Source organism: Sesamum indicum, linkage group LG4 (genome assembly GCF_000512975.1).
Source record: "Sesamum indicum cultivar Zhongzhi No. 13 linkage group LG4, S_indicum_v1.0, whole genome shotgun sequence".
NCBI classification, from domain to species: Eukaryota; Viridiplantae; Streptophyta; class Magnoliopsida; order Lamiales; family Pedaliaceae; genus Sesamum; species Sesamum indicum.
The window spans coordinates 11,456,352-11,471,492 of record NC_026148.1 but is presented as its reverse complement, the minus strand read 5'-3'; the positions used below and the strand labels follow the sequence as shown (position 1 = coordinate 11,471,492).

Genomic DNA, 15,141 nt, shown 5'->3' with positions numbered 1-15,141 from the left:
GATAATGTTAATTTTTATGAGAATTTGGTGATTCGCCTTATTATTTATTATGTAAGATTTAACTATTTATTTATATATAAATTTATTTTTATATATATATATATATATATATATAAAACATTTAACTAAAAGTTAAAAAATAAGGAACAAGACATGAATCCTAATATTATATTTTGTTAACTTCGTTCATATTGCCCGGTTTAAGATTATTTCAAGCAACCTAGTATTTTAAGAAACAATGTTTGGTAAAGTTATCTAATGTAAATATAAGGGCATCTTTACACTGAAAAAAAAATATATTATTAAGATAAGATATCAATTAATAATTGTGAATTTGTCGCAAAAAAATATATACTAAGGTCATATATAGGCAAACTCCCATCTAAGTTTTTCTCCAAAATTGGGTTGATCGTATGTTTTAAGGTCAACCTAATGGAGGATACTCAAGAATATAAAAATTCAAAATTTTGGGTACCAAATTTGATGACTTGAAAACCTGGGGTTAAACTGAAAAAGCGGTATCCTTTGAGTACGAAAAATGAAATTATTCCTATAAAATGCAATGCATCTTGCGCGACCTTTTAAATTTGAGGCTACTGTTTTTATTGTCTCATTTTTGCTAGTATTTTTATCCTTTAACTTTTCAGAATAAAACTTTGGTTCTTTATCTTTTTAATTTTCGCAATTTCGGTCCTCTTTTTCACCCAAAATTTACTTTTCTTGTTATGGAAGTGTGCTCTGACAACAAAATTATTGAAATTACGAAAATTAAAAAGATGTAAGACTAAAATTTTACCTCTAAAAATTAAAGATAACTAATAACCCAAATTATGAAATCAAAAATATATTTAATTCTATTAAAATTATACAGATAACATGTTCCATCCAACGGATAACATTATTAATTATTGTGTCTAATTGTGGCAAGATTATATCTGCTGCGCAAATCAAATACTATTCATCACGTCCTCTTTTTCTTTCTTTTTTTCAAATACTTTTATTTAATTTATTTTTTTATGAATACTGTACCGTCCTTATCTTCCAGCAATACAAATTTCATTTCAAAAATTCTTTAAAAATACAGATTATTTAATATAATGCATATAAAAATCAATCTGATTATGTACATGTGAGTCTGCATACATAGTGTTATTTATTTTATTTTTGTACATATACTTGATCAAGATCTTGTCTGCAGTGTATATCTACATTTATATTTAAATCTTACACATGTTGCATTTATTGTTAGAATAAATTAATAGTTCCGAGATGCTTTGACTTCCAAATTATTTTTAGGCAAAATTGCAAAAATGATCTCATAAGTATGGGGAGTAACAAATTTGGGACCGTAACTATAGGACTGGCAATTTTAGTCCTGTAAGTATTGACTTTTTGGCAATTTTGGTCCTTCCGATCAAAATTGACCAAAAATGCGGCAGAGAGATTTGGGGTTTAGGATTCCGACGTCCACGTGCGCAATTTAAACACCTGGGAGCTTGCGTGGCTAATGACGTGGCTTCTTCTTCCTCCCTCATTCTCTCCCAAGCCATCCTCTCTCGCTCCACCGCCCTGCGCCATGCCTCCTCTTACCCTCCTCTCTCTATCCCTTCCTGAATGAGCTGAGAAATAATTATTAGGGAGAACATACACCCATATTCTGCGAAGAGCACAGAGCTGTCACGGTTAAACCAATAGGGATTTGTAGGATTGTACGTTATCACCTTATCGTATAATATGTGACCCATCGACGCGCAGCCCATAGGCAAACCAGGGTGGCTGGAATTGACCTTCTCTACGGCGTCAATTGACAAGAACCTAATAGTGTTGATGGATTTCTCAATGAGCTCAGTGTCAATTGTTTTCTTGAGGGTCTTGACAGCGGCAGAGGCGCGAACAGGGAGGCGGGTGACTGCGGGGGTGTTGTAGTGGCGGGAAACAGAAACAGCAGCGAAAGAGGAAGCGGATTTGAGAGCGGAGATGGAAGGGATAGAGAGACGGGGGTGAGAGGAGGCATGGTGTGGGGCGGTGGAGAGAGAGAGGATGGCTTGGTATAGAGTGAGGGAGGAAGAAGAAGCCACGTCATTAGCCACATAAGCTCCTAGGACGTCGGAACCCTAAGCCCCAAATCTCTCCGTCGCGTTTTTGGGCGATTTTGGTCGGAAGGACCAAAATTGCCAAAAAATCAATACTTACAAAACTAAAATTGACAGTCCTGTAGTTACGGTCCCAATTTTGCCACCCCCTCATACTTACGGAACCAATTTTGCAATTTTGCCACCCCCTCATACTTATGGAACCAATTTTGCAATTTTGCCTTATTTTTAATCTTTGCTCATGCAGTGATAGTTTTGTTTAAACATAGTGTAGGATAACTTTAATTAATAAATTTATTTTGATTATATTAAATTCTAACAAATAATTGCTTATGGTGTACGACACATAACAAGATTGTGATACGTGGATGATGGTTGAGACACTTAATCATCATTTAATTGTGTCTAATGAACTAAACAAATGTGCCATTTGATTGAATAGATGTATTTATTTTGATAAAATCGTATATCTTTTGGATGATATGATGTGTCCATTCACATAAAAAGTTAATAACCTTTTGAAAATATTTTAAGATTGTAAGCCGTTGTACTTGTGAGACGAATTGCCATCACCTTTAGCACCAGAACGGGGTAATAATTGTTTAAAAATAAAGAGTCCAACTCTTACATCGACTCCCTGATACAAGGTGGTTTGTTAACAAGAGTACGTTGCACCTATGACTTTAGTCATGGGTTTGAGTCGCTTAGAGGGTAATTGAGGAATCAACACTAATCCTCCTTAAATTAGGAGAAAATAGGGGGGAGGGGGAAGAGAAAAAAGGACTCTCTGATACATAACTATCGCGTTCTTTTATCTTTTTCACAGTAAGTTTAACAAACTAGTTAATGAAATTTTCCCATTTTTGATTTTAAAGACAACTAATCGTCCTTGGCTTTTTCCTGGTGATTTCAGTCTTATTTTATTTCATGGATTTTTATGGACTTTGGGACGAATAAGTTTATCAATTTGAGATAAAAATAAAAATAAAAAAATACATTTTAAAAATCTATAAAGAATTCATAAATTCCACAAAATCAAAAAATTTAGTACAAAATGCAGTATCCATATTTTCTCTTCTCGACTTATTTAATTTTTTATTATAAAAATAAAATAAAATTATATTAATATAATTTTTTAAATATATTAATAATAATATAATGAGTCGTGATTTTGAATCGCGAATTTTAAAAATAATAATAATTTTTTAATAAAAAATCCCAACTCATTGTATTATTATTAATATATTTAAAAAATTATATTAATATAATTTTTTTTATAATAAAAAATTAAATAACTCTTCTCTTCTCCACTAGATGAAAAAGACCTCTGTGAATTCGAGTAGCTTTGCATACATTTGTTGTACGAAATATATGTGAAGAGGAAGTACATTCGTAATTCAGACCATATAAAATCCACAAAATTGATATTCACAGCCCACATCAATATGTTGGATGTCCACATTTACGTTGAACTTTGCTTACAACATACAACTCATCATGACTATTTTATTGTTAAACTTTTTCTATCTTCTAAAACAATTATCTATACATAGCACGAATCTCACGCTAATTAATATTTATTCTAAAATACTTTTATTGATACGGGCGTTCATATCGACTGTTTTGCAAATAAATAAAGTTTTCAACTACTTTTTCTTCTTTGCAAATAAAGTAAATTAATGGGTACATATGTAAGTAGGGAGATGATTTGCAATGGTTTTTTTTTTTTTTTAGGTAAGATCGATGAATTATTATTAATTGAAATAAATTGATTACAACCATTAATCATACTATGGTCACTAATATCAAATACTATCAGTAGAAACACCAATTACTATTCAGTGGAAATAACACCCCACATATAAAATGGGGTTCAAACCCATAACCTCTAACATCATGAGACCTCAACTTCAACGATTAAATTAGACCTTATGATTCACAATAATTTTTAATAATTTTGTAATTTCTAAGTCTAACCCTGCTGATTAATGATTAATTTATATCCAAAACAGTGAGTGAGTCCATACATTTGACTTTCGAAAATGTGTTCGATCAGGGCCTAGAAATGGATAAATTATTTAAAATACATGTGAGGCTGCATACTCAATTGAATATATATACATATCTATGTACATTTATATTTAAATCTAGACAGGTCGCATTATTGTTAGAATAAATTAATAATTTCAGATGGTTTGACTTAACTCCTAATTAATTTTGATCTTATCTGGTGCTGGTGATGGTAATAAATTTTTCCAGATGTCAGACAAATTAAAAGATTGTTTATTGTTAATTTTGATTTTAAAGATAACTAATGTTCCTTGGCCTTTTCGTGGTGATTTCAGTCTAACGTTATTAACTTCGAATATGACAGTCGAGATAATATTTTAGCAATGGTGTTCAAATCTGACATTTTATTCTTTGGGATTTCCATGTGCAGCACAAAAGTGTGACGGATTTTGGCATAATTTTGCAATGGTTTTTTGCTACAATCTAAATCCGTTGAGGAATTCTTCATGAAATTGGTGATGGATTTTATGACGAATTTTAAACGAACTTTTTTGTGTTTTTTTTGCCAATAAGTTTAACAATTGAGATGAATAATAAATTTTAAGAATCTTTTAGGATGTATTTTAATTGATAGATTTGAATTTGAAGGAAAGATTTGGAAGAAAGGATTTCAAATAACTCTATTTGAAATGAGTTTGAACTCTTCCATATTTATCAAAAACTTAGTTCAAAATTAAAATAGAAGATTTAAAATCCATCAATCAAATGCAAAACATCTTCTAATACATAGTTTTGGACATACTTTTACATTTCCAATCCCCAAAAATACAATTATTTTTATTTTAAAATAAAAATAAGCTTCGTCATGAAATTTAGGATGGATTTGCAATGGTGGTATTAACATTTTTATTTGCTGGAAAATTTTCAATTAAACAGTTTTTTAACTTTTTTTAAGGATGAAGTTTGCAATGTCTTTGTGATAGAAGTTTTAAAATCACTCTTGAAATTGTGAACAAAAGACTCGTTGACCTAAATCCATTGTAAAATGTATGGAAGTTGCGACATAGGTATAGTGGTTACAAATCCATTGCAAATTCAAGATGAACCTTGAAACGATTTTGCCAAGGAATTCACTTATCCGATATATTCGTTCAAAATTCATCACAGATATGTCTCAAAATGTGTTAAAGCAAGCGACATACACACTACCGTTACAAACTCCATTGCAAATTCAAATGAATTTTGCAACGACTTTGTCACGAATTCCACCCTCCAAGATATCCGTCCCAAATTCCTAGTAAATGCATCCCAAATTCATCGCAAATTTGCGACAACACAGACATGTTGCAAAAGCTTAAATTTGCAACAGTCCGTAGTGACGGATTGGTCTCCCACCAATTCCAGGATGAATTTGCTAGGGATTATGTGACACGTGTGAACAAGTGAATTGACAATGTGAACAAATGAGAAGACAATGTGAACAAATGATTTGAAGTGGTAGTCTATAAATAGACCTCTGGAACAATCAGTGAGACATCATACTTATAAGTATATCATTTCCAGGCAATATTGTTTTAGTTCCTAATCCCACCTTCCTTAATTGTCCCACACGCAGAGCAGATTCAAACACTATGCAGATTCTATCGTTGTCATCCCCTATTCTACTTCCAAAGTGTTCAAAAGCATCTCCAACCCGCCGGCCGCCGTCACCGAAATGTTTCACGAGTAAGTTCAATTACTTTTGGGCACTGATCAATACTAAATTTTTTTTTTACAAATGCGGCAATAAAACTCAAATACAAAACCTCTTGTTTGACCCAACTCTAATATCATGTTTGAAAAAAAATAATTATTTAAATATTAATATTTTAACAATTATGTCTCTAGTAATTTTCATGTTGTAGGAATGTAAATCCAGTTGCTAAAAAGACATGGTTTTTTGTAGGTGTATGGCCAAACAGGAGCAAAGGCATTTCGCCGAGATACAAGGCTCGTCTGACCCCAATATCAAGAGCAACCACAGATAGAGGTACATATGTGTATATGTGGGAAGAACTTTCATTTTGTCAATTTTTGAGAAATTCTAGTTCATATCAGGTTGGGTTGGGTCTGAACAGTTAGTTATATGGCAAGTGTAATACACTTACGGTGTGATTGGTATAGTTTAGGAAAAGTGACCAATCACAAGGTAAGTATATCACACTTGCTCTGTAATTGATTTTGTTCGACGCAAAACCTGATTTGAATTCTCCATTTCATTGTAAAAGTGTCGAAATTGATTGCTTTCCTTGACCATGAGTGATCATATATAGTTGACCTAGCTGTTGCGGAAGATGCTCAAAAAGAAGATCTTGCAGGAGAAGCCCTTCAAGTGGTAAGAAAATTTTACTTCTTTTCTTACAAATATTATTTTAAGCCATAATTATATCATTATTACATGAACCTGGACAAATTGGTCCAATCATACGACAACTAAACTATAAAAAAAATTACATAATAAATTAAAATAAACTCACATAAATCAAAGCACATACCCACGTGCTCGACAGGATCCAAACATACAAATTATATTGGTTATGGAATTTCAATCTTAACCATTAATTTTATGTTTCCAATTTAAGGCGGGAACTTTGGAGGATTTAACAGAATACATCAAGAAATTCTTGAGTTCCATAGACGAGGGACGTATAAACGTGTCGCCGTATGATACAGCATGGGTTGCTCTTATTAGAGATATTCATGGAGAAGATAGTCCCCAGTTTCCGGGCAGCCTTGAATGGGTGGCGCAAAATCAGCTGCAGGATGGTTCTTGGGGCGAAGAACATGTTTTCTCGGCTTACGATCGCCTTCTCAATACTCTGGCATGTGTAGTTGCGCTCAAAACATGGAATGTTCATCCTCACAAGAGTCAGAAAGGTATCAACAGTTAATTGATAATTTTGATGATTTCTATCATATTCACTAGTCAGAAAAGAGTTCAACAATTCCGTCCCCATAAATCAATCTATGAATTTTGAATTAAAAATTATGCTTGCCTTTGTGTTTTAACTGGACTACAATTATTTAATCAGGGAAATTAAAATTTCAGTCATGTAAGTAAGGGTGTATGGAGATTAAATATATAAATAAAATAACGTATTTTATTATTAGCTAAAATTAAAATATGTGATATTATTTAATAATTATGATATAGGTTAATTTTGAATATAAGCTAATATAGTATTGAAAAATGGAGTTAAATATATAAAAAAAAATTTGAAAAGCTCACGAGCCTCAAGCTCGAGTCAATCTCCGAACCGAGCCGGCTCGACTCGTCTTCCAACCCCTACATGTAAGTATGGACTGTGTGGCAGTTTTAGTCCTGTAATAATTTTTTTTTTATTCTTAAAAGTATATAATTTATTTTCCTTTTTAACGCGACCTCGTAATTATTTGTGATTTTAGGAATAGCATATATTAAAGAGAACATACATCAACTTGAGCATGCAAACGCTGAGCACATGACCAGCGGATTTGAGATCGTGTTTCCGGCCCTTCTGCAAAGAGCCCGAGACATGGGCATTCATGATCTTCCCTATGATGCTCCTGCTCTGCAAGACATTTTTGCTGCAAGAAATCATAAACTGGCTAGGTAACATATTTTTCTTTCAGTGAAGTTCCTTACAATTATGTTTTATGAATTTAATTATTTTATAACTAACCAACAACTATTATAAAAATAAGTTAATAATAAATATTATTAAAATAAAACATCGTCCACAAACACAAATTCAAAACATCAGACACTACAACATGTAGTTGTCGGACTTCTACCCCACCACTCAACCAAGACTTCATTGGTGAAGATTGGTTTTAATTAATTATATAATGTTGCTGTATGAATTGCGTAATTGATTCCCTATTAATGTGCTAATCTTAATTGTATATGGAAAAAATTATAATTTTAGTCCTATAATATATGGAGTGGTATTTTGAGTCCTGCACGAATTGATATTTGCAATTTAATCATTTGATTTAAAAGTTTGGCAATTTGTAGGCCAAAAATTTTCATCCTTTTCGACCTAAAATTGCATGTAACTTGCACATGCATGACCCAATTGAATTGCAATTTTAGTCCTGTAACTTAGAGGGTGTTGACATTTTTAATCCTATAACTTGAAAGAGTTGTCATTTTTTGTCCTGTATGAATTTATTTACAAGACTAAAATGCAAATAAATTATAATTTCCGACCAAATTGGGCAGAAAATAACTAAAATTATCAAAATAATAAAGTTATAAAATTAAATTATAAAAATCAATTTGTGCAGGGCTAAAAATATCAACCTTAAATTTCAAATTGTAATTTTTTCTTATATAAGTTGTTGTCTGCTGATTAATATAATATTACATTCACTTATTTGATTGCGTAAGTTCTGGTTACAGTAGAATTTGTACTTGGATACCCTCTAACACGTGCAAAAACATTAATTGGGTTGTTTATGGAATATTTTTTAAAAAAAATATCGATATTATTTATGAATTTTTTTAAGATATGTCGATAATTTTAAACCAATCAATGTATTATTATTGTAATATTGAATACCCCTTAATTTTCCTAACTCTACGATACATAATAATTCATTTACTTTTCCTACCATTAGTATTCGCATTTCATCTGTTACATACCGGTCTTCTAATATTCCAAAGGTTAAGGATTTAGTATAATTATCAATACTCATTGTTATTTAAATAATTATTAATACTTGTTTTTATATTTGATGAAATTATATTATTTTTTGAATGAAAATTTTGCACATGTTGTATATTTTTTTAAAAAAAATTTAAATTATAAATAAAATAGATGAGATGGATGATTTTTTTTTAAAAATATCCACTTAATTAAATAAAAAATTAAAAGAAATAAAATATAAGTAAAATTATAATTTATAATCCAAAATTGTATTTTGACCAGCTCACCGCAAAAAATGAATAAAAATCTAATGTAGACTAACAAATTGAGCTAGTTACTAGACGCTCGTTAAAATCAGAGGTACTGATAATTTTTCAAACAATGAAAAGTATCTGTAATTATATTAAATTTTAAGAAAGCTCATTGTAATTTACCATATTCCAAATACATATAATTCATATATTTAAACAAAAATACAACATATATAATTAAACTTTTGCCAACTGTTTACACTACCGTCATGCGTCCTTCGCTAAATCACCATTAATGTCTCTTTTTTGTTTGTGGTATATACATGTCCTTTCGTTCATTTTCAACCTTTGATATAACTATATATATATATATATATATATATTCTCCCACCAGAAGAAATATAATTTTTTTGCTATGATTAATTAGTTTAGTTAAAAGTAAAATAATAGTGGCGAGTACTAATAAATCCGGCTACACAACGACTATTATTAGTCATTGTTTCCTACGGTTAAAAACTACGGAAATTTTTTTTGCTATAGATAAAATCGTAGCGAATGTTGATTAATTTTGATTGAAATTGAAATTTTCCTATTGATTTTGTTTTACTGTGATAGGTAGTATTAAATTTGTGATAATCTTTTAAGCCGTAGCGATTTATAATATAAAAAATATTTACAGTACTCTTTAATCTATTTACCAGGATTCCAAAGGAGCTGATGCACAAAGTACGAACATCATTACTGTTTAGCTTGGAAGGTCTGGAAGATTTGGAGTGGCAAAAGCTTCTCAAGTTGCTGCAACGCAATGGTTCATTTCTTTTCTCTCCATCATCAACCGCCTTTGCATTCATGGAGACTAAAGATGAGAATTGCCTCAAATATATCGACTACATAGTACAAAAATTTGATGGAGGAGGTATATATACATCATTTTCTGTTTTCAGGGATAATTGCATTTATGTCCCTTTATATATGGTTTATTTATACAAACTGTTTTTATATTTTTTAAAATTACACATACACCTTTATCGTATTCTCTTGATAACTCAAATAGTATTTACTGAACAGCACCCAACGTGTATCCTATCGACATTTTTGCACGAACTTGGTCAGTAGACAGACTGACTCGACTAGGAATTTCCCGCTTGTTTGAGTCTGAGATTAAGAATTGCTTGGAATATGTCCACAGGTAGACAGTATTATATATATGCTCAATCAATAAACTTTCTAATACTGTACAGATTAATATATGTATTTTAACGTTGAATGCGCAGTTTTTGGAGTGAAAAGGGACTTTTCTGTGGACGGGAGTCGGAATTTTGTGATGTCGACTCCACCTCTGTGGGATTCATGCTTCTAAGATTGCATGGATTTAATGTTAGCCCAGGTATATTGATATATTACGAAAAAGACTGGAATTTGCTAAAATGGTTAGAAAAATGCACGCGACTAGTTTAATTGAGTGCACTTTTTCAGTTATTCTTGTCCTCATTGTGCGGAAATTTTAAAATTATAGAAAGTTATCTCTTAATTTTGATATGATTAATTAGTTAACATACGTAATGTGGTAATTGGCCTTTTGCAGATGTACTGAAAAGATTCAAGAAGGATGATGGATTCAGTTGCTTTTACGGTCAGACATTTGAGTCGCTGTCTCCTATATTTAACCTCTATCGGTCGTCTCAGGTCCTATTCCCCGGAGAGAAAATTCTTGAAGAAGCCATTGCCTTCTGCAAAAAATTCATACATGAAAAAATTACCAGCAATCAACTTCTTGATAAATGGCTTATATCCCCACGTTTTGCCGATGAGGTAAAATCCCAGATGACAAGATGATATTAGATAAAAGGATAAATTACGATAAGCTCTCCTGATCTTCAACATAATTAGAAATATATCTCTCTTGTATGTGAATTATTAATATCCCCTGATTTTAACGACCATCTAGTAGTTAATTTAGTCCAATCCGTTAGTTTCCGTTAGATCTCCACTCATTTTTATGGTGAATTAACCAAAATGCACTTGTGAACTATAAATTATAATAAATCCTGAAATATTTTTATGGACTAAGTGGATAATTTTTTTATGATTTTTCAAATTTTTCCATCCACCTCGTTCATTTTTTTTTTAACTTTTCATGTAAAGAGAAAACAAAGATAAAGTTGACATTTCTAAACCATCATCCAAGAATTACATAATTTTATCATACATCATAGGGTATTGATAATTTTTCACATCAATAAAAGAGTATCCGTAATTATGACAAATTTCAAAAGAGCTTATTGTAATTTGTCTAAATAAAATATCAATAGAACGCAATCTCTTGCGACTTTTTAAATTCTTTCCTAAATATTATAATTTATTGCTTTCGCATATTATGATTAATGAACTCAAAAAATTTACAGGTAAAGAACGGATGGGAAATACCATGGTATGCCAGCCTACCCCGTGTTATAGCTCGCTTATATATAGAGACTTATTGTGGCTCCGATTATATATGGGTTGGCAAGTCTTTGTACAGGTTTATTTTCACCCTACTTTTCTTTCTCATATTATTACATTTATGTTTTGCTTAACATTTAGTATGCATCACATCAACTATTATTATTATACTTTTATTAATTACACATTCGATAATAGCTTTAGTATGACATCAAAGTTTCAAAAGTAAGTGAATGCATGAGTGGATTGATTCTAATGCATGTCTAACATGAACAGAACGCCAGATATCAACAACGACGCCTACCTTGAGCTCGCGAAGTTAGACTTCAACAGATGCCAGGCTCTACATCAAACCGAGTGGAATCATATGCAAGAGTATGCGGATGATCAGACAGCTATATATATATATTTTCACAATTATTGTGCACCAAATTAAAGAACTTATAATCTCTAATTACTTGAGTTGCAGATGGTATGAAAACTCAAATCTTCAAGAACTTGGAATAAGCCAAAAAGACGTGCTTGCTGCTTACTTTTTGGCAGCTGCAAGTGCATTTGAACCGGAGAGGTCAAAAGAGAGAAGTGGATGGGCTAAATCTCGCATTATCTCCAAGATTATTACATCATATTTCAATCGAGAAACCACTTCGCCAGAAGAGAAAGCTGCATTTTTAGCAGAGTTCAGAGACAGCAGCATCAGTGCCCAGCCCAAAAAAAACAGGTCCCCTTCTAACCTATCTCTTCTTCTTATACTGCATCGTTGTAAATTCAATGTATCAGTCCCAAATAAAAAATAAAATAAAATAAAGTCTTCAAAATATCAGTCGATAATTTTGGTGAATACATTTCTGGACTTATTCTTGCTTATTGGAGAATATATATCCACCATCAACGTACCTATTATTTTCGGAATGTTCATCGCCAGTAATGCAGATATATCTGATAATATTGCTGATAAATGATGCTATATATATGTCGGCTATATTATGATATGATCATTGAGATCTGGTAATATCTTATCGATGTGATTAATTACTATGGTTAAAAATATCAATTGGAGCTGTGTGACAGCTTTTAGTAAACAATGCCAAATTATTAATTAAAGTTAAAATCTATGGCAAATATTTTATTATGTAAAAGTCATTTGAATGTTGATTAACAATGACCAATACCAAATTTTCACATCGATTTAGTTTAACTATCGTATATAGTGATTTATAGTGTAGGGGAATTTTTTTTTTTTATTTTTTGGGTAATGAATGAATATTAATTTGTTCTTATTATTGCTAATGAACTATTTTTTATTACAAATTTGAAAACAATGTTCTATTATTTTTATTCTAACAACTTCCAAAATATAATCTATATTGTTATTTGTTTATTTTATAAGTCCTCTAATATTTTAAAATATTTAGTTTCTCATGCTGCATTTGTATACAAATTCAAGTTTGACAACAGTGCAAATTTTAAACATCGCTCTCTTTTTCTGTGTGTTTCTTTTCTTCTTGAGAAAAATTGCCTGATTTCGCAGTGGTCCTTTTTTTTTCTTATAATACCTATATTTAGATTTGAAAATTGATTCAAAATTATCAATAATTTACCAGTGTTGGAGGCCGTATCATTGACATTCTGCGACAGACTCTCCAACAACTCCAAGAGGGCATCGACAAAACTCTGTGCGACGAACTCGAAAACGCTGTGAGTTGATATAATTAATTAATCTTTTGCCTCTCTTTCTATATCTTTTATTGCACTACAAAAGGCAAACTCAAGATTTTAGTCTATAGAACAGGGGTTCACTACTTTTACGGGATTTTTAAATGATTTTAGAATTAGGAAAACTCAATACATTAAGTCCTCTTTGTATTATTGGATTTTCAAAATGGTCCCAAAATTGAGAAAACTCGACAGATTTAGTCCTCTATTTTACTGAATTTTATAGGGCTGAATCTGTCATTTTTTTTCAATTTTAGGATCATTTTGAAAATTTCGTAAAGCATAAGACTAAATGTGTCGAGTTGTTCCAACCAAACTATTTTGGAAGTCCCGTAAAGTAAAGGACCAAAAGTGTTAAACTCCCTATCTTATGGGACTAAAAGTGTAACTGCTTACTAAAAGAAATACGAATTTTTATTATGGTTAATTACCATATTTAAAATTTGTATACCAATCGACCACGTATGACAATGCAATGGTTATTAGTCGTTGTTTCTGTAAGCAAGGCAAAAACATTAACTACAGTTGAAAATTACAGTAAATGTTTTGGCCATAAATAAAATCATGATAAATGTTGATTAATTGTAGTAATCAAAACCTTTAAATTGTCACATTAATTTTATTTGATCATGATTGATCATAATATCAATTCGCTATTATTTTTAAACAGTAGTAATTTATATCATATGAAATAGTTCATTTTTTTAAATAGCGGCTTACAAGTTGAGTGCAATACTTGAGACATCTGATGTTGCATACGGTATATAACAGTGGGATGTGTGGCTGATGAAACTCCAAGAAGGCGACGACGCCAATTGCCTGGAAGACGCAGCTCTCCTCGTAACAACGTTAAACATTTGTGGTGGTCGCATTGGTGAAGCTAAGGAGATACTGTCCGACCAACAGTACATCACTCTCTCCAACCTTATCAACAACATCTCTTCCCAGCTTTCTCAATATAAATCTAAAGAGGTATGAGGGATGATTAACTACCTGATATTAAATTGTTTTATTTTAAAAAATAAAAAAGATAAATTATTGTATTTTAAGAAATACATGAGAATAACTTGCTAGAAAAAATTTTTATATGGGGTAATTTGCTTACTTGCAATATCACGGGAGGTCACTTGCAATTTTTCCAAATCTAAATTGTTAACTTCGATGTTGTACCTTAATATCTTTTGTCCTAATATTATCATTTTATTAATTTTTGTGATCTTCAACATGTAGACATCGGCACAGAAACTCTGCATCGATGCAGAAAATGGCAGCATCAAATACATGGAGATAGAAAAAGAGATGCAGAAACTGGTGCAGCTGGTCTATGAAGAACCGACTGGCATCAACAAGGGCATCAAGCAAACGTTTTTATTAGTTGCAAAAGCACTCTACTATGATGCCTATTTTCCTGCACAAACTGTTGACAGTCATATGTCTAAGGTGCTTTTTGTGCCCGTGCCCTGATTCTTACCATTATGTCCCAAAAACTCTTTTAACTTGTTCTTTCCAGTTGTTAATTCTTCTCTTCGTTCATATTGCCCGGTTCAAGATTATTTCAAGCAGCGCAGTATTTTAAGAAACAATACTTTGGTAAAGTTTTCTAATCTAGATATAAGGGCATGTTTGCACTGCCAAAAAAATATAATATTAAGATAAGATATCAAATAATAATTGTGAAATTGTCGCAAAAAATATAGTAAGGTCATGTTTACTAGATCTTATTAGGCCAAGTATCTGGATCAATCACATATAGTGATTTGATTATTAGTATTTGGGCTAGACCGAGATACGATGAGCTGTCCGAATTTTAGCCCCAAGGCCCCCAATTATATATTGGCTGACTGACTGTAATCAGCACCAGTGCTTATCAGAGTCACCAAACACCCACCCAATTCAGGACTAGGCATGGCTTCCATTATCGTCCTCATTTTCGGTCTTGTCGGAAAGCGTATGCCATGG

General features: G+C 31.5%; 1 protein-coding gene across 1 annotated transcript; it reads left to right on the top strand.

Annotated features, from left to right (window-relative positions):
- On the top strand, nt 5,665-14,715 carry LOC105160748 (copal-8-ol diphosphate hydratase, chloroplastic-like). The gene is made up of 15 exons (XM_020693208.1): nt 5,665-5,828; nt 6,049-6,132; nt 6,416-6,477; nt 6,725-7,019; nt 7,548-7,734; nt 9,726-9,940; nt 10,093-10,213; nt 10,299-10,411; nt 10,610-10,836; nt 11,430-11,545; nt 11,743-11,841; nt 11,936-12,187; nt 13,071-13,164; nt 13,954-14,154; nt 14,413-14,715. The coding sequence occupies exons 1-15, from the start codon at nt 5,735-5,737 to the stop codon at nt 14,644-14,646; spliced, it is 2,394 nt and encodes a 797-aa protein (XP_020548867.1). The 5' UTR covers nt 5,665-5,734; the 3' UTR covers nt 14,647-14,715.

Bases quoted from the DNA above. Each gene is read 5' to 3' on its own strand.
- LOC105160748 (XM_020693208.1), top strand. From the start codon at position 5,735: ATGCAGATTCTATCGTTGTCATCCCCTATTCTACTTCCAAAGTGTTCA. The intron at 9,941-10,092 runs GTATATATACAT...TTTACTGAACAG, and splicing joins ACAAAAATTTGATGGAGGAG to CACCCAACGTGTATCCTATC. The intron at 13,165-13,953 runs GTGAGTTGATAT...GGTATATAACAG, and splicing joins GCGACGAACTCGAAAACGCT to TGGGATGTGTGGCTGATGAA.